The sequence below is a fragment of the Schistocerca serialis genome, chromosome 6 (assembly GCF_023864345.2).
Source record: "Schistocerca serialis cubense isolate TAMUIC-IGC-003099 chromosome 6, iqSchSeri2.2, whole genome shotgun sequence".
Lineage (NCBI taxonomy): Eukaryota > Metazoa > Arthropoda > Insecta > Orthoptera > Acrididae > Schistocerca > Schistocerca serialis.
The window spans coordinates 722,023,773-722,047,123 of NC_064643.1; the positions used below are offsets into that span (position 1 = coordinate 722,023,773).

The 23,351-nt window shown below is 39.6% G+C and overlaps 1 protein-coding gene across 1 annotated transcript in view; it reads left to right on the forward strand.

Annotated features, from left to right (window-relative positions):
- Positions 1-23,351, forward strand: part of LOC126485046 (protein madd-4-like) — a 697,683-nt gene that overhangs the window by 671,030 nt on the left and 3,302 nt on the right. Inside the window, exon 22 of the mRNA XM_050108648.1 lies at positions 10,034-10,181. Coding sequence (XP_049964605.1) covers positions 10,034-10,181 — 148 coding nt within the window. The remainder of the gene's footprint in view (positions 1-10,033; positions 10,182-23,351) is intronic.

A 23,351-nucleotide genomic window follows, 5' to 3' on the forward strand; every position in this document is an offset into this window, starting at 1 on the left:
ATGTGAAATGCATATTAGAAGTACATCAAACTGTTTCAGGGATCCAGTAGCTAAAAACCAAATGATGATCACCAGTCTTGTTGCAAACAGTGTACATATTGTGGTATTAATCTTATGAATTCTTAGACCAACTGCTTATACAATTAAGTGAAACTCCACTCAAAAAATTTTGGAAGGAGGTTTTTTTTTGTTTTGTTTTGTTTTAACTAACTTGCAGGGGAACTTCACTCACTTCTACTAGTTCTCCGTTATTCATATTGCAGCAATACTGTGGCCGTGTAAACACTTTTGCCTGGAAATGTACTGCTCAAACATTGCCAGGCAATGGCAGCACATAATTTTGCCACACGTGTGGCAGCAATTCCTGTGACCAGCAGTGTTGCTGGGGCAAGTTGTCAGCTTTATGCAATTTCTATGGCTCATGTAAACGTATTTTAAGACATAATAGGGTCATCTGGAAAGTAAGCTCTTATCAGTGAAGTTAGAAAAAGCTACTTAATGTCCTCAAGTGTTGAGCCACTTGAGATCGTTCTGAATTCCTGCATTGCAGAAATTTTCACCTGTAATCGTAATCAGCTGTCAAGAATTTCTTTACTAACTTTGATCCATCGTGGTGATGTTAATGGTGCTCTGTGTTGCTGATAAAGTCTCTCACTGAGAAATATTTGTCTTCTTTAAATGAATCCATCAGTCGTTACTGACAAATTCTCAGATCAATTTGATGGCCAGATACTTTGCTCTTCATTATGGTGATTCTAACATTCTGGATTGAATGTTCACACTACTCACTGCACCATATCATTAACTACACAAATTTTATAATATATCAAGAAAATACTCAGTGTTTGAAAATATAAAAGACATTTAAGAAAATGAGTAGATACTGAAAAGAAATGCTAAGATTATATAAATTAATGTAAGATTAGGCCAGGTGGGTGGCAAGAACAAAACACATGCTATAATGTCAGCTCCCACCTGTGGAGCTCTGAGAAACTGGTGTGAGGAGTGAGAATCCACATTACACATTTACAGAAATGGTGAAACAGGAACTGAGGTCATGGCTGTGATGTTGCAGAGAATGCTCTGCAGCAGAATATTTTATGTTGCCAGTACACATCCTCTGTCTATGCCCATTTACCCGACCTAATAACCTACTGGTAGTCATACCAATGTAAAGGCCAAACAATGTTCACATAATACCTGGTACACGGCATGTATCATTTAAAGGTGGCTCTTCCTTTGATAGTATATGTTTTTGCAGCTACAGGGCTGCTTTGTGTGGAGGTAATGGGTCCATTTGGCAAGTTTTACAGCAGAGTGGTCACAGAGATAGGAACCATATTGTAGGAGTGTTCACAGAGATACGAACCGTATAGTAGAGAAATGGGTCCAGAAGGAGCATAGGGTGTGACCAAGACATTTCAGATATTTGGATTGGGGGGGGGGGCGGGGGGGTCCAATGAAAAGCTATTTAGATGTGGTGGACCTCATTTCAGGGCACGATTTAAGGAAGTCATAGTCCTTTCAAAGTACCTGATTAATACATTAAAATCCAGGATCACACTGAGTGACAGATGCGTACTCCTGAACTGTTTTTAGGAGTGATCAGCAGTGCCAGGATTGGATGTGTTGGTCCAGGAAATCTGCTTTTGAAGTAGGCGAGAATGGTGATGTATTGCTGCAAATTAGTCTTCATCTGAACAGATATGTTTGTCTTGAATGTCAAGACTGTAAGGGAGTGAATGTTTGACATAAAAAGGATGGCAACTGTCAAAAGGTGCTTTTGTTTGTTTGTAGGTTTACTGTTTTGATGGAACAGAAGTGTGTAGCTGACCCTTGATGAGATAAGATCAGCTTCAAGGAAAGTGTTGTGAGATTCAGAATAGGACTATGTAAAATTTAATTGGGAGAATGTATTTAGTGATTCCAAAAATTTCAACAGATTAGCCTCAACATGAGTACGTATGGCAAAGATGTCATTAATGTATCTAAATCAAACCAGTGGCCAAAGGCTTATCACTCCCAAAAAAGCCCCCTTCAAGTGGCCCACAAAATGTTGGCCTAGGAAGGAGCCATCCTTGCTTCCATGGCTGTATCCCTGATCTGTATGTATAACTGCTCCTCAAAGGTAAAGTAGTTGTTTGTATGTATAAAGTTGACTAGGGTGAGCAGGAAGAATGTTGTAGATCTGGAATCAGATGGGCACTGTTGAGGTAATGTTCAGCAGTAGACATACAACACACCTGGTGAATATTGGCGTCTAGGAAAGTGGCATCAGTAGTGACAAGTAAGATGTGTAGTGGGAGTCGAATGGGGACAGATTTCAAACAATCTAGGAAATTGTTGGTGTCTTTAATTTAGGAGGGAAGTCTTTGCACTATAGGTTACAGGTTTTGATTAACCAAGGCAGTGATATGTTCAGTGGGTGTTTTGAGACAAGCAACTATGGAATGGCCAGGGTGATTGGGTTTAATCAACTTTGTACTTACAGACAACCCCTTTACCTTTAAGCAACAGACATACAAACAGATCAGTGGTATGACCACAGGAACCAGGATAGTTTTCACCTATCCTTCCTTGTTTATACAGTTATTCATCAAACAGCACAACCTTTAAATAATAAAATATTGCCAGTTGGCATTTTTGTGATCTTTCCAAGCTGTTTCATTATGTAGATCATATTACTATCTCAGAAAAACTCAAGATTTTTGGAGTTGATGGTTTTATGTGCAATTGACTTGAATCATACTTGAAAAACAGAATGCAAAAAGTTGTGCAAAAAGCTGTGCTGAATAATTTAGACAATACAAAATTGTTAAGGCTTTCGTGGCCACTTGTTGACAAACTGCCTATTTTCTTCTGTCTTGGGTTCTTTGACCAATGTTCATCTGATGATTTTACTGGCGTTTCACCAGCATGAGTGGCTGGTATTTTCAGAGCTTCACCCTCCATTGCCGGTGGTGAACTGGAGATGATCTCATGGCCACAGACTACATGTACCTGGTGCGCCAACGTCCAAGGGCTTCTCCATGGTCCTTTCTGGTGTGGTTCTCCTCTTGCTACCTGCAATGGTTGTTTGCTGCAGTACGGGAACCCAGAATCTGTTTTGTGTATTTCTACAGCTTCTCTGAACAAGCGAGTGTGATAGTGCTTCTCTACAGCCAGAACTTCCATGTCGGTGAATTTTATTACACGGTCGGTCTCACTTAGCACATGCTCTGCCACATCCAATTTCTCTACCTGCCCCAACCTGCAGTGTCGCTTATGTTCTTTAATCCTGGTGTTGATTGATTGCCCAGTCATTCCAACATAAACTTTTCCACTCATGCATGGTAAGCATACCACTTACCATGATTGATCATCCAGTCATTCCAACATACCGCTTACCATGCACATGTGGAAAAGTTTATGTCAGAATTACTGGACAATCAATCAACACCAGGATCAAAGTACATAAACGACACTGCAGGTTGGGGCAGGTGGAGACGTCGGCAATGGTGGAGCACACACTAAGTGAGACCGACCATGAAATAAAATTCACCGATATGGAAGTTCTGGCTGTAGAGAAGCACTATCGCACTTGCTTTTTCTGAGAAGCTGTAGAAATACACAAATATGAGAATAGCTTCAACAAGAAAGAAGAATGCCTTACGGTAAATAGATCATGGGTTCCCGTACTGCAGCGAACACCCGTCGCAGGTAGCAAGAGGAGAACCGCACCAGAAATGACCTTGGAGAAGCCCTCGAATGTTGTCGTACCAGGTACATATAGTCTGCGGCCATGGGCTCGGCTCCAGTTGACCACCGGCAATGGAGGTTGAAGCTTTGACAATGCCAGACACTCATGCTGGCGAAACGTCAGTAAAATCATCAGATGAATTTCGGCCGAAGAACCTGAGACAGAATCAAATAGGCAGTTTGTCAATTTAGACAATGTTGGAAGGGTAGAAAGTTTTGGTGACAGGAGAAATCACAAAGGAAGTTCCACAGGGTTCAAAGTTATGTCTGCTGCTATTCCTTATATATCTGAATGGTGTTCAACTTAACATTTGACGAGCAGAACTGGTACTTTTTGCAGACGATACTATTGTTACGGTAAACCCCATCAGAGATAAAACAACAGAAGAATTTGTAATTGATATTCTCCAAAGAATTATGAAGTGATTGTCAGAAAATGATCTCTCCCTAAATTTGTGGGTAAAAAATGAAAGGAGCAATGCACAACAAATATAGTCATCCCAACAGCTGATGTAGCACCGGAACAGTAGTCGATAAATGAGCTAGAATGCTCCATATTTTTGCGAGCATATACATTGATGTTGTTCAATCTGTATATTGAGCAAGCAGTAAAGGAAACAGAAGAAAAATTCGGAGTAGGTATTAAAATTCATGGAGAAGAAATAAAAACTTTGAGGTTCGCCGATGACATTGTAATTCTGTCAGAGACAGCAAAGGACTTGGAAGAGCAGTTGAACGGAATGGACAGTGTCTTGAAAGGAGGATATAAGATGAACATCAACAAAAGCAAAACAAGGATAATGGAATGTAGTCTAATTAAGTCGGGTGATGCTGAGGGAATTAGATTAGGAAATGAGGCACTTAAAGTAGTAAAGGAGTTTTGCTATTTGGGGAGCAAAATAACTGATGATGGTCGAAGTAGAGAGGATATAAAATGTAGGCTGGCAATGGCAAGGAAAGCGTTTCTGAAGAAGAGAAATTTGTTAACATCCAGTATTGATTTAAGTGTCAGGAAGTCGTTTCTGAAAGTATTCGTATGGAGTGTAGCCATGTATGGAAGTGAAACATGGACGATAAATAGTTTGGACAAGAAGAGAATAGAAGCTTTCGAAATGTGGTGCTACAGAAGAATGCTGAAGATTAGATGGGTAGATCACATAACTAATGAGAAAGTATTGAATAGGATTGGGGAGAAGAGAAGTTTGTGGCACAACTTGACCAGAAGAAGGGATCGGTTGGTAGGACATGTTCTGAGGCATCAAGGGATCACCAATTTAGTATTGGAGGGCAGCGTGGAGGGTAAAAATCGTAGAGGGAGACCAAGAGATGAATACACTAAGCAGATTCAGAAGGATGTAGGTTGCAGTAGGTACTGGGAGATGAAGAACCTTGCACAGGATAGAGTAGCATGGAGAGCTGCATCAAACCAGTCTCAGGACTGAAGACCACAACAACAACAATACATTGATGAAAGCTTGAACTGGAAAAAGCATATTACTGAACCGGTCTAACAGTTTAATACAATTACTTCTGCTCTTCATCTGACTACTAATCTTGGAAACAAACAAATTAAATTCCTGACATATTTTGCATATTTACACTCAAAAATGTCATATGGAGTAATTTTCTGGGGTAACTCACAACTTATAAAGAAAACACTGAATGCTCAAAAGTGAGCAGTTAGAATAATATGTGGTGTTCACCCATGGATGTCATTCAGGTACCTCTTCAGTGAGCTAAGCATTTTTTAAACATTTTCTAAAAAGCCATCACAGTACATATATTCACTAATAAAATTCATCATAAATAATCCATCACAATTTAAGAAAATTAGTAATGTCCATACCTACAACTCTAGAGGGGAAAATGGTCTTAAGTAGCCATTACTGAAGCTCTCGGTGGCTCAAAAAGGAGTTCAATATGCATCAAAAAATATTTTGCTCATTTTCCCAATATCAGGAAATGTCTGGCAGATACCAATGAAAGTTTTAAATCTAATCTAAAATCATTTCTTCTGAACAACTCCTTTTATTCTATGGACAAATTTCTTTTCAATAACCACTTTCTATTCATACAACTACATTTAATATAATTTAAGTGTTTTTGCTGAAAAACACTTAAATTGTATTAAATGTAGTTGTATGAATAGAACTAAAAATAGTGTGTTCATTCATGTTAATACCAATCGCGTTTACCTATCCTGTAAACTGACATGTTACACATCATTTGATAAAAGAATTGTTCAAATGCTCTGTGGAACATGTAATTAACTAACTTGGAGGGGGCTTTCCTGGGTTCCATAAGCCTTCAGCCCCAGGTTTGGATTAGATAAATTAATGACATCTATGGCATAAGGACTGATCTGCTGAAATTTTTGGTGTATCGAAATATGTTCTTCCAATTAAATTTCACTTGGTCCGATTGTGAATCTCATGCTACTTTCCTCAATGTTGGCCTCATCCTCACCAACAGTCAGCTGCACACTTCCGTTTACAGTAAACATAAAACAAACAAGAGTGCTTAAATTTTGACAGTTTGCTCCATTTTTATGTCAAATGTTCCCTCCCATACAACCTTGTCATTTGAGCCCAACATTTTTGTCCAGATGCAGTCTCTTTACAGCAATACACTGGAATTATCACCCCACCCTTCACTGTACATAATTATCCCACCAGCCTGGTTCAAATGAAGATTTCCTGGCTAATATATCCAATACTGGTACTGCTAGTTCCTCCTAAAAACAACTTAAAAGTACACTTCTTATCATTCAGTACTATCCTGGATTTGAATGAATTAATCAACTTTTTTGGCAGAGCTATGACTTCTATCCTGGTCAGACCTCATGCTCCTTCTGCACCCATTCCCTTACCATCTTATCTGACATCTGGATTCCTGCTCTTGAAATCAGTTCCTCAGAGCTGTAAGGTTGGGAACTGGCATTTACGGTATCTGCTTGGTTCTTGCCACTCATCTGGCATAAATTTACGTTAATTTCTATGGTCTTACCATTTCTGTTCTGTAACTATTGCTTATCTTCATTCCCTTTTATAGTTTTCTATATCTCTTATTATCTGATCTGATGTATCCTCCACCCTCATGGTCAATTCCATGCAAGACTAACCCAATGAACCCTCCTACCACTACATGTACCAGCCCTGTAACTGGCTAAACATTTACTATCAAATGGAGAGCCACCTATAAAATGACACATGTTGTGTACCAGCTGTTATGTGAACACTGACCTTCTATGTTGGTATGACTACCACCAAGATATCAGCTAAAGTGAATAAACATAGACAGAGGGTGTGTACTGGCAACACAAAATGTTCTATTGCAGAGCATGCTCTACAGCTTGACATCGCCATGCCTGTTTCACCATATCTGACATCTGGATTCCTGCTCTTGAAATCAGTTCCTCAGAGCTGTAAGGTTGGGAACTGGCATTTACGGTATCTGCTTGGTTCTTGCCACTCATCTGGCATAAATTTACGTTAATTTCTATGGTCTTACCATTTCTGTTCTGTAACTATTGCTTATCTTCATTCCCTTTTATAGTTTTCTATATCTCTTATCATCTGATCTGATGTATCCTCCACTCCCCCACCCCACCCCCGAAAAGAAAGACACACACACACACACATACACACACACACACACACACACACACACACACACACACACACACCTCTACCACAGAGAATCCACTTAGCTTTCCACTCTTATTAACTAATGACAATGTAGGAAGAGACAGATTGCTACTTACCTACTTACCGAAAAGAAGACATGTCAAGTTGCAGACAGGCACAATTAAAAAGACACTCATATACAGCTGTCAGCCACAGCCTTCATCAGTAAAAGAGGCACACACTCACGTCATTCTCTCTCTCTCTCTCTCTCTCTCTCTCTCTCTCACACACACACACACACACACACACACACACACACACACACACACACACACACAGACAAGCAAGCAGGCAACCACACCTCGTGCCAAAATGCAACATCACGTGGGATGCAAGCAGCAATCTGGAGGGACTGAGGAAGGGGAAGGCATAGTAGTGTACAGGTGGGGAGATAGAGGAATGCTGTCTGGCGGAGTGTGCAGGGACTAGATTGCCAAGAGGCACAGTATAGGGAGGTGTGGGAAAAGGACCAAAAAAGGAGAGGAGTGGGGAAAGATGGGTGGATGTGTTGGCAGAGGGCTGAAAATAAATAGGATGGGAGATGAGAATGGGAAGTAGATGACAGGGCAGAGTGGGTGGAAACTTTTGGGTGGAGGGTATGGGAACATTATGTTACTGCAGGTTGAGGCTGGGGTAATTACAAGAGTGAAGAATGTGTTGGAAATATAACTCCCATCTGTGCGATTCAGAAAAGCTGGTGGTGGAGGGAATAATCCAGACGATACTGATATTAATGGCTGCTTCAGTACCCAAGCCATCTGTATTCTTCCCTCCACTACCAGCTTTTCTGAACTGTGCAGATGGGAGTTATCCTTACAACAAATTCTCTGCTCCGGTAATCATCCCGGACTCAACCTACGGTAACATGCTGTCCCCACGCCCCCCACCCAACTGTTTCCACCTCCTCTGTCCTGTCATCTCCTCCTCATTTTCATCTCCCACCCTGTTTATTTGCAACCCTCTGCCAACACATCCGCCCATCTTTCCCCACTCCTCTTCTTTTTGCTCCTTTTTTCCTCACATGCCTGCCCCACAAGTTTATGACACTGCACCTGTTAGCAGTCTAGGCCCTGCACTCTCCATCAGACAATGTTTGTCTCTCTCTCCCCACCTCTACACTGCCATCCCTTCCCCTTCCCCACCCCATCCAGATTGCTGCTTGCATTCCATTTGACGTTGCATTCTGGGCCAAGGTGCTGGAGTTGGTGGTCATGTGTGGGTGAGGTGTGCTTGCTTGTGCGTGCGTGCGTGCGTGTGTGTGTGTGTGTGTGTGTGTGTGTGTGTGTGTGTTTTACTGACGAAGGCTGTGGCTGAAAGCCATATGTGAGTGTCTTTTAATTGTGCCTGCCTGCAACTTGTCTTCTTTATGGTAAATAACAGTCTGTATTTTCATACATTGTTGATATTCCTATCTGGCATTTCCATTGTTTGATTTTCACTCTTACTAACTCTTGCATGATGTTTTGTTGGTAACCTTTGTGTTGCTTGTTACCCTTTCTTTAACTTATTAGGTTCTCGGGATATCAAATCTCAACCAGTGCACGTATCTACAATCAGTCTTTCATTCTCATCCTGTCTGTTAAGTCTCCCCTGACCTGGAGTTCTGGGCAACATTTCCATAACTGTTCCCATTTCCTAAACCTCACCAATCCTTTTCCTTCATCCCTTTTCCTTTCCATTCAACTCTTCTGCCAGTAGAAGGCACCATTGTCTCTGTAAACTTGTGAATTTCCATAGCTTTTATGTGTCATCATTGATAAAATTTGCTTCAGGTGTAAAGTTTTTTATACTTATTTTTAAAAAGTAAAGCACAACCTATGTCCTATATACAAGTGCATATTAAACTGTGAGTCCAAAAATGATGCATAACCAAGGATAATATAGATTAAACTATGTTAAAATAATGTATTCCTGGTATGTAGCATGAAACAGGATATCCTCTTTGATTCTAGACCTGCCAGAAAGCCTCTCACAGAGGAGGATAATGGTCTGGACTAAAGGTGTGCCATACATGTATCCACATGGTAAAAGGCTGTCGTTCAAACATAGTGCTGCATACACATCCATCAAACTTGTAATGAGCGCAAGCCAAAGTTGGAGTCATCATTTATGGACTCACATTTTAATGTGCACCTGAAGATGGGACACAGGTCCTGAAATTGGGCTGTGCTTTCCTTTTCAGAAATAAATATAAATAATTTTACAACTGTAACAGATTTTATCTTTTATTATGTGTGTTTTCCTGTGCTACTGCTTGGTGTACAGATGTTTTATCTGCCCAATACATTTTACTTTTTTTTAGTACAATAAACAAATCTCACATTGGTTAATTCAGCTCTACACATCTTCAACACTGACCACTGTAAGATCACCACTGGATGCAGTAAGATATACATATATCCAAGAAAATAGCCATAATACATATGCAGAATGGTAGCTATACTACAGTGAAGCTGGGATTAATCACAAAATCTTACTTTCTGGATGACCAAGCATATGATACTGTTAGTCAGTGCCCCCAGCAAATGTTCTGTCTCCACAGCCTAACAGCTTTTTTCTGTGTGAACAATGACCTGATTAAAAATATTTTTATGCTGTGGCACTTGTAGTGTACTGCACCATGTGAGATGCAAGGTATAAAATATCGCATTCTGCAGTGTGTGTGGTATGGAACTAAGAAACCAGCAGGCAATGCATGCCGTGAACAGCCTCGACCACCAGTCATGAAAGTTTGCATGGGACCTCCTTGTGCTCAAGGTAAGAAAAGTAAAAGAAAAGAAACTGGTTTAAAATAATTTTTCATTGCTTTAACATCAGCATTTTATCACATATTAGATCTTAATTATTTACTAATATGTATCTATTTCAGGTTGGTTAGTTCTACCAGGAATAGCTAATTGAAATTTTTATAATAATAATAATAGTGGTATATAGTAAGTACTGATAGTTAAATAAGAGAGAGAGAGAGAGAGAGAGAGAGAGTTTAAGGTACAGCTTTGGAATTCAGAGATTTGAATTCAGCTCTACTATACAAAGGAGGATCAAATGTGAAAGATGCACAAAGCTAAATATATAATTCTTGTTTGTATATAGTCTCCCCTTTTGCAAGAGAGAGAGAGAGAGAGAGAGAGAGAGAGAGAGAGAGAGAGAGAGAGAGAGTTTAAGGTACAGCTTTGGAATTCAGAGATTTGAATTCAGCTCTACTATACAAAGGAGGATCAAATGTGAAAGATGCACAAAGCTAAATGTAAAATTCTTGTTTGTATATAGCCTCCCCTTTTGCAAGTACATTCCCTCCATAAAGCGGAAATTTCTTGGTTCTGTTCATAAGAAAGATTCCAGATTGCCTCAACAATTTTGTATTGCTGATGAAGCTAATTTTCCATTATTTACCACCCTACTGGAAACTTCTTAAGATAATCACATACTTGATTTATTTATTTATTATTGGTCCTGTAGATAATACAATTTGTACAGTAAAGCACATCATAATATAGGACAAGTCAATTTGAAAATTATGTTAAGACTGTGTATGATGAATGATGAGAGATGACGGTAGTGGTACATAACTCACATAGCAGAATACATATAGGATATATAGACAAAATATAAAAAAAGGTGGTGTGTGATGAGAGAAGGCAGTGGTGGTACATACTACACAGTGCAGAATACATATGAGATATACAGGCAGAATATGTATATCATACAATAATTAAATTTTCTTACTAAGTAGAAATACCTGCAAGTGAATAAACAGCTTATTACAAGTAATTAAAATTTTGTTTCAAGAAATTCATGTACAGAATAGAAACAGTGATTTAGCAGTAATTCCTTTAATTTAATTATCATTATTTTTGGGTTTTTGCTTGTTTTTATGTCTTTTGGGACGTGGTCGTATATTTTAATGCCCATACACTTAACCCCATTCGCATATAATTTTGTGTTGTGAGCTATAATTTGTAACTGGGTTTTGTTTCTGGTGTCATGTGTGTGGCAGTCTGCATTTCTGTGGAGGGATTCCAAGTGCTGTACTGTATTACTTTGGATACTTCTAATACATTCGACATTTTTGTGAGCTTTACTGAGGATGTTGGTGACACTCTAATAATACAAGCATTTTTGTATGTTATACCCACTGATTAGTATACTAATAATTGTTATAGCTCACTTCACAGCCTTGGTCAATGTTATTCCTCTTATGCTTTCCAGCCTCAGCAAGATTCGCTAGTTGAGATTTTAGAGAGATGTTCTGTTTATATTTATTACACTGTCATATGTGGGAATGTTGCTTTCCCTTATTACCAAATCTGATGATAACTAAAACTGAATAAATATTGCAGCAACTCTGATCTTTATGATAACTGTAGCTGCTACAAAATATGGAATCCAATTTCATTGTAGCATTTGCTGCAGTCTGCACTGTTTTTGAAACTCTGTGTGAATGTTTTGTGTCTCTTCTCGGGAAGATTTTTAGTGATTTTTCCATACTTCCCTTTCTATTTATATTTCTCTCCTTGCTGCTCATTGTGTTCCTCGTTTGGAAAGTTGTAAGTCAACACTTTTTTTTCATGCCACACATCAAGTGTCAAATGTAAGTAGAGCATTTGGTTGCCAGTTAAGGAGTGCTAGATCTAGGCTGAATTCAAAATGAGGATTCACAGTCATTGATCTGGACACCAGTAAGCCTGGTTGTGATTTTTAGGCAGTTTTCAGCACCTAATTTGAGAAATGCAAGTCTGTATCTCTAACCTGGAGGGCATTCTGTTCACAGTAACCAACCATTTTTTAAATTGTCTATCTGTTTGCTTTCCATGTCTTTGAAGAGTTATGATTGAAGGAAAAGTGCCGGCCGGGGTGATGGAGTGGTTCTAGGTGCTACAGTCTGGAACCAAGTGACCGCTACAGTTGCAGGTTCAAATCCTGCCTCAGGCATGGATGTGTGTGATGTCCTTAGGTTAGTTAGGTTTAAGTAGTTCTAAGTTCTAGGGGACTGACGACCTCAGAAGTTAAGTCCCATAGTACTCAGAGCCATTTTTTTGAAGGAAAGGTAGGGAGTGAAACTAAGTGTTGCTGCATGACATTTTTCTCTCAGATGATGCTTAGACAGATACCAAGCTTGACAGACAAATAACCATCAACAGTGTCACATACCGTCAGTCTGTAAGACAAAGTTTTGGAATCTGAACTAGGACGATCTACCCAACTACGTCTCTAATCGATTTTGCTAAATACTGGCAGTGAAAAATTTTTCACTACCAAAATTCAATCTGTCCACCTCTGATTTGATTCTAGCTTCACAAGCACATGTTAGCAGCTTCAGTTACAGAGGCATGTGTAAGAACATAATTACTACAGAATTTTACTCAGAATAATAAAGCACATTGCCTATATTATATAGTGCCCTTCCTGGAGAATATTTTAAAGCACATGCTCTGACTGCAGAATATTTGAAAGGACACGCATACACACACTTCTCATAGTTCTTTGATTGTATTTTTCAGCCTCAGGCCACACAAATAGCATCATCGAAGGTTTTGTCTCTGTAATAGGTAATAATCAGATTATTTGAATACATTACATAGTCACTCATCAACTGAATGGGCCAGAATACAAAGTAACTCGTCAACTGAACAGGCTAGGATAGGCACTCATAATATAAAATTTCATTGGAAGCTGGTCACTTTTATCACCTTAGGCAGTATGCCTAGCCTAGTCAGTATATGCTCTTTTTTGACCTTAAAACTGCAAATATGTGGCTGATAGCAGTGACATGTATTCAGAGTGTAAGGGCCATTATTTTACATTTAAACATTGGCAGAATTACTTTAAATGCAAACTTTTGGGTTGGGTTTTACCGTGACTGTTATTGACATTAAATGAAACAACAAGTTTACCGTTACCAGTCACTGTTCATTTATCTCCATGACACATTTCAAAGGTTTGAAACTCCATCCTCAGATGGATTTACATTTGTTATTATGACATTAGTGCATGTGTTGCGTTACGAATTTTTGGAGGAACTTGTGGCTCTGTCTAGTGGAGAAACAATACACTATTTCAGAACATGGTTTTGGGTTTCTTTTGACAAAAAACTGAACATATATCTAACGGTAAAAGTAAAATAAGTAAAATATAGTTTCTTTCTTTCTTGAAGTCATTGTCCCACTTCAAAGCGGGGTGGGTCATGTTACTATTGATATGGCAGAATTAGTTGCAGAGGGTGGCCGGATGCCCTTCCCGCCACCACCCCAACCCCCGGGATGGAGTTAGTGTACCCCAGCTGTCTGCGTCTAGTGTAAGCCATGGAATAGTACAAACGTTTTCAAATGTCTGCGAGACATGTAACTGAGGCAGAACGTGGGCACCAGCCTGGTATTCACCTAGCGAGATGTGGAAAAATGCTTAAAAACCGCATCCAGGCTGGCCAGCATACCAGCCCTCATCGTTAATCCGCCAGGTGGATTCGATCTGGGCCAGCGCGCCTACTGGAGTCCAAGAAGCAGCACATTAGTGCTCTCAGCTACCCTGGCAGGTCAAAATAAGTAAAATAGAGTACCTATCTATTTTACTTATTTTATTTTTGCCGTTAGATATACGCTTACTTTTTTGTCAGAACAAACCCAAAACCACGTTCTGAAATTGTGTTTTATTTCTCCACTAGACAGTGCCACAAGTTCCTCCAAAAAATCATAGCACAATACACACACAAATGTCATACTAAAAAATGTAAATCTGCCTGATGATGGCGGTTTAAATCTTTGAAACGCGTTTGGAGATAAATAAACAGTGGCTGGTAACATTAAACCTGTTGTTTCATTTAATTTGCAGATTTAACAAAGTTGAATGAATGCAGTAACAGCTGCAGATTTTTATTGAAAGTATATAAGTTGTTGTTTTGATTCAGTAGTCATTTAACTATGAATGAAAGAAAACGACAATGACTTCAAACATTATGGCTTCCGCCAGTTGCAAAGTATTTTAATTTTTTGTACCTAAAAGGATCTACAGATACTCATCAGGAGCTACACCTAGTTTATAAGTGTACAGTAATGAGTGAAGAAAAAGTTAGAAAATGGTGCCAAAGACTTTAAAAGTGGCCATAGAACTGTGTGAAATGGAGAGATCAGTGGCAGGCCTATTATTCAGAACTTTGAAATTGTACAGCAAGTGAACCAAGAATTGTAATCTGAACAATTATTGGCAGTCATTGCTCTGGCTGATGACTCCTTTCATGTTGGATCACCACTATTTGTACCATTTTGCAGCAAAGCTTGGATACCAGCTGCAAAATAAGTAGTGTACAACATTGGTATGAGTATCAACCAGTATAAAGAGCAGAGTATGTCAAATGCATGAGTGTTTTGGATCATTATTGACAAGATGGAAATGATTTTTTTCTTTGCATTGTTAAGAGTGATGAGACAAGAGTATCCTACATGAACTGAAAATAATACAAACAGTCAGTGCAATTCAACTTCTTCAAAACTACCATTGTCAGCTGCTTCAATGCCCAAACAGAAGATGCTTGCCTGTGCAGAGAGCTTGAAGAAGCTAATGTAATGTTACAAAAGTGCTTCAATGTGAATGGTTATTACATGGAAAAGTGAAGTAGTTCAGTGGGAAACTAAACTTGTCAGTAAAAGCTTTTTTATAATTCTCTCTCTCTCTGTCCAATTTTGAAAAGAGAATGAAAGTGGTGGTGATGGTGATGGAAGTGGAAGAATTAGTAACAGCATTGGTTTTATTTTGTTACAGTAGTAGTAGTAGTAGTAGTAGTTGTTGTTGTTGTTGTTGTTGTTGTTGTTGTAGCTTTGGTTGTAGTGGTTGTTGTTGGTAAGTGTATAGTTTGATTTGTTTGTCTTAAGAGTGTTTTAAGATAACTAGGAATACACAAGATTGCATTACAGAATTGGATTTATATGGATATACGTACCTACACACAAGTAAACGTACTACTTACAGAAACAAAACACCAGATATTTAATATATATGCTCCCTGTAATGGAAATTTGTTACATGTATTGTACATGTTCTAATTACTTGCAAATAATATGTAGTACCCTTTCATATTTGCACTACTGTCAGTGCAGTAGTAGGGAAACCAGTAATGTGTGGGGATGAAATTTATCTGTGATCTTTATCTTACTATATAGTCATATCATCCGTTGTATGAATGACAAAACAATACCTGCTCCTGAACTGTTTATTATAGTACTAAAATATTTTTTCTTTTTTTGTTGTTTCTATTGCAGTTTGGTTTCTCCGTAATCCTTGAGAACAAAAAAAATTTTTTTTGTAACTCAAGTAAAGAAACGTATAATTTTAACTACAAGAAAAAAGGATAGTAACTATATCTTTCATCCAAATGATGCCTTTGACAAAGCCTTCAATGACATTGGGATATTTTCAAAGAAACAATTTTTCCTCATCCTTGTAACAGGTGGGTCCACCTCATATTGGGGCCTGAATGACCTCCCCCTTCTTTCTAACCCTCTCCAAACTAATCTCCATTCCTCGCTGAGAAAGAAAGTATCAGTTGCAAAAGCTAGGGTAGGCTTTTGTACTTTTGTCTATGTCTTGTCAGCAATACTTTTGCCTCCTGATGGTAAGCACTGCCCTTCCTTTCTGTCTCATAAGTTTATTCTTTTCTCAAGTGAGTTTTTCTTTGATGTGATTATTAGGAAACCAGTATTTACTTTTAAGTGCAATATTGAATCATACCATTTTTGCCATTGTGAATACCATTTCTTCCAGTATTTCAGTGGCCTGAACTAGTTCACCAACTACATCTGTAACATAAATTAATATACGAGGGCAGTTCAATAAGTAATGCAACACATTTTTTTTCTGAAACAGGGGTTGTTTTATTCAGCATTGAAATACACCAGGTTATTCCCCAATCTTTTAGCTACAAAACACTATTTTTCAACGTAATCTCCATTCAATGCTACGGCCTTACGCCACCTTGAAATGAGGCCCTGTATGCCTGCACGGTACCATTCCACTGGTCGATGTCGGAGCCAACGTCGTACTGCATCAATAACTTCTTCATCGTCCGCGTAGTGCCTCCCACGGATTGCGTCCTTCATTGGGCCAAACATATGGAAATCCGACGGTGCGAGATCGGGGCTGTAGGGTGCATGAGGAAGAACAGTCCACTGAAGTTTTGTGAGCTCCTCTCAGGTGCGAAGACTTGTGTGAGGTCTTGCGTTGTCATGAAGAAGGAGAAGTTCGTTCAGATTTTTGTGCCTACGAACACGCTGAAGTCGTTTCTTCAATTTCTGAAGAGTAGCACAATACACTTCAGAGTTGATCGTTTGACCATGGGGAAGGACATCGAACAGAATAACCCCTTCAGCGTCCCAGGAGACTGTAACCATGACTTTACCGGCTGAGGGTATGGCTTTAAACTTTTTCTTGGTAGGGGAGTGGGTGCGGCGCCACTCGATTGATTGCCGTTTTGTTTCAGGTTCGAAGTGATGAACCCATGTTTCATTGCCTGTAACAATCTTTGACAAGAAATTGTCACCCTCAGTCACATGACGAGCAAGCAATTCCGCACAGATGGTTCTCCTTTGCTCTTTATGGTGTTCGGTTAGACAACGAGGGACCCAGCGGGAACAAACCTTTGAATATCCCAACTGGTGAACAATTGTGACAGCACTACCAACAGAGATGTCAAGTTGAGCACTGAGTTGTTTGATGGTGATCCGTCGATCATCTCGAATGAGTGTGTTCGCACGCTCCGCCATTGCAGGAGTCACAGCTGTGCACGGCCTGCCCGCACGCGGGAGATCAGACAGTCTTGCTTGACCTTGCGGCGATGATGACACACGCTTTGCCCAACGACTCACCGTGCTTTTGTCCACTGCCAGATCACCGTAGACATTCTGCAAGCGCCTATGAATATCTGAGATGCCCTGGTTTTCCGCCAAAAGAAACTCGATCACTGCCCGTTGTTTGCAACGCACATCCATTACAGACGACATTTTAACAGCTCTGTACAGCGCTGCCACCTGTCAGAAGTCAATGAAACTATACGAGACGAAGCAGGAATGTTTGAAAATATTCCACAAGAAATTTCCGGTTTTTTCAACCAAAATTGGCCAAGAAAAAAAAAGTGTTGCATTACTTATTGAACTGCCCTCGTACCATAATACACTACCATTTGTAAAAAGTGCAACAGCAGGAAGAATACACATGACTGAAACATCCTTCATAGCACACTGTAGTTACATGACAGTTCAGAAAATGATTACAGTTTCAAAACTGTGCATGGACTCTGAGAGTTCAGTATTTTGCTTAGTCCTAGCTTGTTACAGTTGAAGTATAAATTTTATAGCGTGGAATGTAAACTGACCTGATATGTCTCTAGGAAGTTTTTCACCATATTGTTTGCATATGGGACCACAGAGCATCAAAACTAACAACCATGACCCAGACATGTTAGGTGACTGACATTATCAGGTGAATCTGTAGGCCATGTAAGCAGTGCTACTTGTCACTCTTTAACGAAAGCTTGGACATTCATTTCTACTTGTGATTGTGAATTTTTGCACTGAAACATGGAGTTGCCTAAAGAAAGAGAAGTACTACAGGCTCGTATACTGTCCTGATGTAGTGGCTGATGTTGTGGTTACTCTCAATACATAGGAGTTGAAACTGAATGTAGCATCCCATGGCACCACAAAAAAATCACACTTGGTGTTTGTCTGCTGTGCTGCTCAACAATGTGGGCTCCCAGATTGTAGCAACAAGTTGCAGTGGCACTCATTTGAAAACACCAAATTTTTGCCCTTCAGAATGACAATAATGGCATTCACATGCCCATTGTTGTCTGAGGAATTTCTAATCTGTGAACACTGGAAGCTAATGCAATTGCATGAATGCCACCAGCCCACTCCAATGTAGACTGCATCAGACCACTAATGCAGATAGGTACATACTACTGCAGTGCTCCATTGTCAAATAAACACTTTTGACAAAGTTATGAGGCCTTTTGTGACATTGCTGATAAGGTGGCAGTTATCTCATGCAATGGCAACAATGTGTGGTCCAGTAACTGCTTGTCACTGTGTATCATTCTCTTCTACCTACTGATTCCACACATACACCACTGTTACAGAAACAAATCCTGCATGAACCAAAATGTCATACAATAACATTTCTACTTCCCAGAGATCAATAATTTGTTTCATTTGAGCTCACTCATACTAATACTGTGCCCTTTTGTACTGAATGGCTCTTTACTGACTTAGCTTGGTGCAACAATGTCCTTTTTAGATACACAAGAGAGAGCATAGCTAGTCCTTCATATATTCCTGATACCTCTGCAATATTGTTGATACACTCTTTTACACATTCTTCACATTTAAATTCATTCAAAACATTCTTTTTGGCTGTTGAAATTTTTACACGTATTATTTTGTTGTCTGTTACGTGTGAACGTACAGTGCAGATCAGGTACTAGTGTTACTTAAGAATGTATAGAAACTGGTAACTTGATCAGTAGTGAAAATGTCTCATGCCTAGACAAAAAATAGACAAAGTGTCCCAAATTTGCAGGGTTAAAATTATGTGGATGGTTGTTGTTGTTGTTGTTGTTGTTGTCGTTGTGGTCTTCAGTCCTGAGACTGGTTTGATGCAGCTCTCCATGCTACTCTATCCTGTGCAAGGTTCTTCATCTCCCAGTACCTACTGCAGCCTACATCCTTCTGAATCTGCTTAGTGTATTCATCTCTTGGTCTCCCTCTACGATTTTTGCCCTCCACGCTGCCCTCCAATGCTAAATTTGTGATCCCTTGATGCCTCAAAACATGTCCTACCAACCGATCCCTTCTCCTAGTCAAGTTGTGCCACAAACTTCTCTTCTCCCCAATCCTATTCAACACCTCCTCATTAGTTATGTGATCTACCCATCTAATCTTCAGCATTCTTCTGTAGCACCACATTTCGAAAGCTTCTATTCTCTTCTTGTCCAAACTAGTTATCGTCCACGTTTCACTTCCATACATGGCTACACTCCATACAAATACTTTCAGAAACGACTTCCTGACACTTAAGTCTATACTCGACGTTAACAAATTTCTCTTCTTCAGAAACGATTTCCTTGCCATTGCCAGTCTACATTTTATATCCTCTCTACTTCGACCATCATCAGTTATTTTACTCCCTAAATAGCAAAACTCCTTTACTACTTTAAGTGTCTCATTTCCTAATCTAATTCCCTCAGCATCACCCGATTTAATTTGACTACATTCCATTATCCTCGTTTTGCTTTTGTTGATGTTCATCTTATATCCTCCTTTCAAGACACTGTCCATTCCGTTCAACTGCTCTTCCAAGTCCTTTGCTGTCTCTGACAGAATTACAATGTCATCGGCGAACCTTAAAGTTTTTACTGCTTCTCCATGAATTTTAATACCTACTCCGAATTTTTCTTTTGCTTCCTTTACTGCTTGCTCAATATACAGATTGAATAACATCGGGGAGAGGCTACAACCCCGTCTCAATCCTTTCCCAACCACTGCTTCCCTTTCATGCCCCTCGACTCTTATAACTGCCATCTGGTTTCTGTACAAATTGTAAATAGCCTTTCGCTCCCTGTATTTTACCCCTACCACCTTCACAATTTGAAAGAGAGTATTCCAGTCAACATTGTCAAAAGCTTTCTCTAAGTCTACAAATGCTAGAAATGTAGGTTTGCCTTTCCTTAACCTTTCTTCTAAGATAAGTCGTAAGGTTAGTATTGCCTCACGTGTTCCAACATTTCTGTGGAATCCAAATTGATCTTTCCCGAGGTCCGCTTCTACCAGTTTTTCCATTCTTCTGTAAAGAATTCGCGTTAGTATTTTGCAGCTGTGACTTATTAAACTGATAGTTCAGTCATTTTCACATCTGTCAACACCTGCTTTCTTTGGGATTGGAATTATTATATTCTTCTTGAAGTCTGAGGGTATTTCGCCTGTCTCATACATCTTGCTCACCAGATGGTAGAGTTTTGTCATGACTGGCTCTCCCAAGGCCATCAGTAGTTCTAATGGAATGTTGTCTACTCCCAGGGCCTTGTTTCGACTCAGGTCTTTCAGTGCTCTGTCAAACTCTTCATGCAGTATCTTATCTCCCATTTCGTCTTCATCTACATCCTCTTCCATTTCCATAATATTGTCCTCAAGCACATCGCCCTTGTATAGACCCTCTATATGCTCCTTCCACCTTTCTGCCTTCCCTTCTTTGCTTAGAACTGGGTTTCCGTCTGAGTTCTTGATATTCATACAAGTGGTTCTCTTCTCTCCAATGGTCTCTTTAATTTTCCTGTAGGCAGTATCTATCTTACCCCTAGTGAGACAAGCCTCTACATCCTTACATTTGTCCTCTAGCCATCCCTGCTTAGCCATTTTGCACTTCCTGTCGATCTCATTTTTGAGACGTTTGTATTCCTTTTTGCCTGCTTCATTTACTGCATTTTTATATTTTCTCCTTTCATCAATTAAATTCAATATTTCTTCTGTTACCCAAGGATTTCTATTAACCCTTGTCTTTTTACCTACTTGATCGTCTGCTGCCTTCACTACTTCATCCCTCAGAGCTACCCATTCTTCTTCTACTGTATTTCTTTCCCCCACTCCTGTCAATTGTTCCCTTATGCTCTCCCTGAAACTCTCTACAACCTCTGGTTCTTTCAGTTTATCCAGGTCCCAACTCCTTAAATTCCCACCTTTTTGCAGTTTCTTCAGTTTCAATCTGCAGTGCATAACCAATAGATTGTGGTCAGAATCCACATCTGCCCCTGGAAATGTCTTACAATTTAAAACCTGGTTCCTAAATCTCTGTCTTACCATTATATAATCTATCTGATACCTTTTAGTATCTCTAGGATTCTTCCAGGTATACAACCTTCTTTTATGATTCTTGAACCAAGTGTTAGCTATGATTAAGTCATGCTCTGTGCAAAATTCTACAAGGCGGCTTCCTCTTTCATTTCTTCCCCCCAATCCATATTCACCTACTATGTTTCCTTCTCTCCCTTTTCCTACTGATGAATTCCAGTCACCCATGACTATTAAATTTTCGTCTCCCTTCACTACCTGAATAATTTCTTTTATCTCGTCATACATTTCATCTATTTCTTCATCATCTGCAGAGCTAGTTGGCATATAAACTTGTACTACTGTAGTAGGCATAGGCTTTGTGTCTATCTTGGCCACAATAATGCGTTCACTATGCTGTTTGTAGTAGCTAACCCGCACTCCTATTTTTTTTCTTCGTTATTAAACCTACTCCTGCATTACCCCTATTTGATTTTGTATTTATAACCCTATATTCACCTGACTAAAAGTCTTGTTCCTCCTGCCACCGAACTTCACTAATTCCCACTATATCTAACTTTAACCTATCCATTTCCCTTTTTAAATTTTCTAACCCACCTGCCCGATTAAGGGATCTGACATTCCATGCTCCAATCCGTAGAATGCCAGTTTTCTTTCTCCTGATAACGACGTCCTCTTGAGTAGTCCCCACCCGGAGATCCGAATGGGGGACTATTTTACCTCCGGAATATTTTACCCAAGAGGACGCCATCATCATTTAATCATACAGTAAAGCTGCATTTCCTCGGGAAAAATTACGGCTGTAGTTTCCCCTTGCTTTCAGCCGTTCGCAGTACCAGCACAGCAAGGCCGTTTTGGTTAATGTTACAAGGCCAGATCAGTCCATCATCCAGAATGTTGCCCCTGCAACTACTGAAAAGGCTGCTGCCCCTCTTCAGGAACCACATGTTTGTCTGGCCTCTCAACAGATACCCCTCCGTTGTGGTTGCACCTATGGTACGGCCATCAGTATCGCTGAGGCACGCAAGCCTCCCCACCAACGGCAAGGTCCATGGTTCCTGGGGGGATGTGGATGGTAGTTCCTATGTGGATGGTAGAGGAACTAAACTGCGTCCTTTGATGTAGGAAACAAATAATAATAAATGAAAATCCAAGTTTTTATCAGAAAGAAACAATTTATTCCTTGTAGCAGCAACATTAGCTTATAGCAGTTGTTGAAAAAGATAACCAAAGTTCAGCACTGCAATTTTGCACTACATTATTCATTGACATAATTAAGCTGTTGTTTGTGATATGCCTGTAACTGCTGTTTCATCCGTATTCTCCACTCCGTGTTCTTCGAAGTATGCATTTCAAGGACGAGATGACGGGGGCTTATTGATGAATCTTATCCCATATGATCCAACACTTTTTCATCAAATTACATTGTGCAAACAATTCATTTAAAACGAACTGACACAGTTCTCTATACCTTTTACAACCTGGTTTCTTTCCCACGCTGAAAAATTTGATACTTAGAAGTGAAACGTTTTCTTGTACCTTCAGTTGGCTCTCTGGGCTTTACACTCAGCTACACCATATGTTAATTGCATATCGGCAACTACTTGTGTCCAATAATAGTCCATCTTTGCCTACCAGTCATGAACTGTAAAAGATCATTAACCACAATGTAGACACATCACAGATGACGGTGTTCTATTTTTCAAGGCAGCACCTCTAATGTCATCACCATGAATTTCTCTCCTGCACTGACCTCTTTGAGTAGCACTTTCATCCCCATATCCTCAATTGTTTGTTGGAGGTATTCCAATCTCTGTCTTTCCCTATAGTTTTTACACTCTAGAGCTCTGTATAGTACCATGGAGGTTACTCCCTGATGTCCAAACATATGTCCTATCACCCTATCCCTTCTTCTTGTCAGTGTTTTTCATATGTTTCTTTCTCCATCAGTTATTAGGAGAACCACATCATTCCCTATCTTATCGGTTCAGCTAATTTTCAACCTTCTTCTGTAACACAATATCTCAAATGCTTTCGTTATGTTGTGTTTCAGTTTTCCTGCAGTCTGTAATTCGCTACCATACAATGCTGTGTTTGA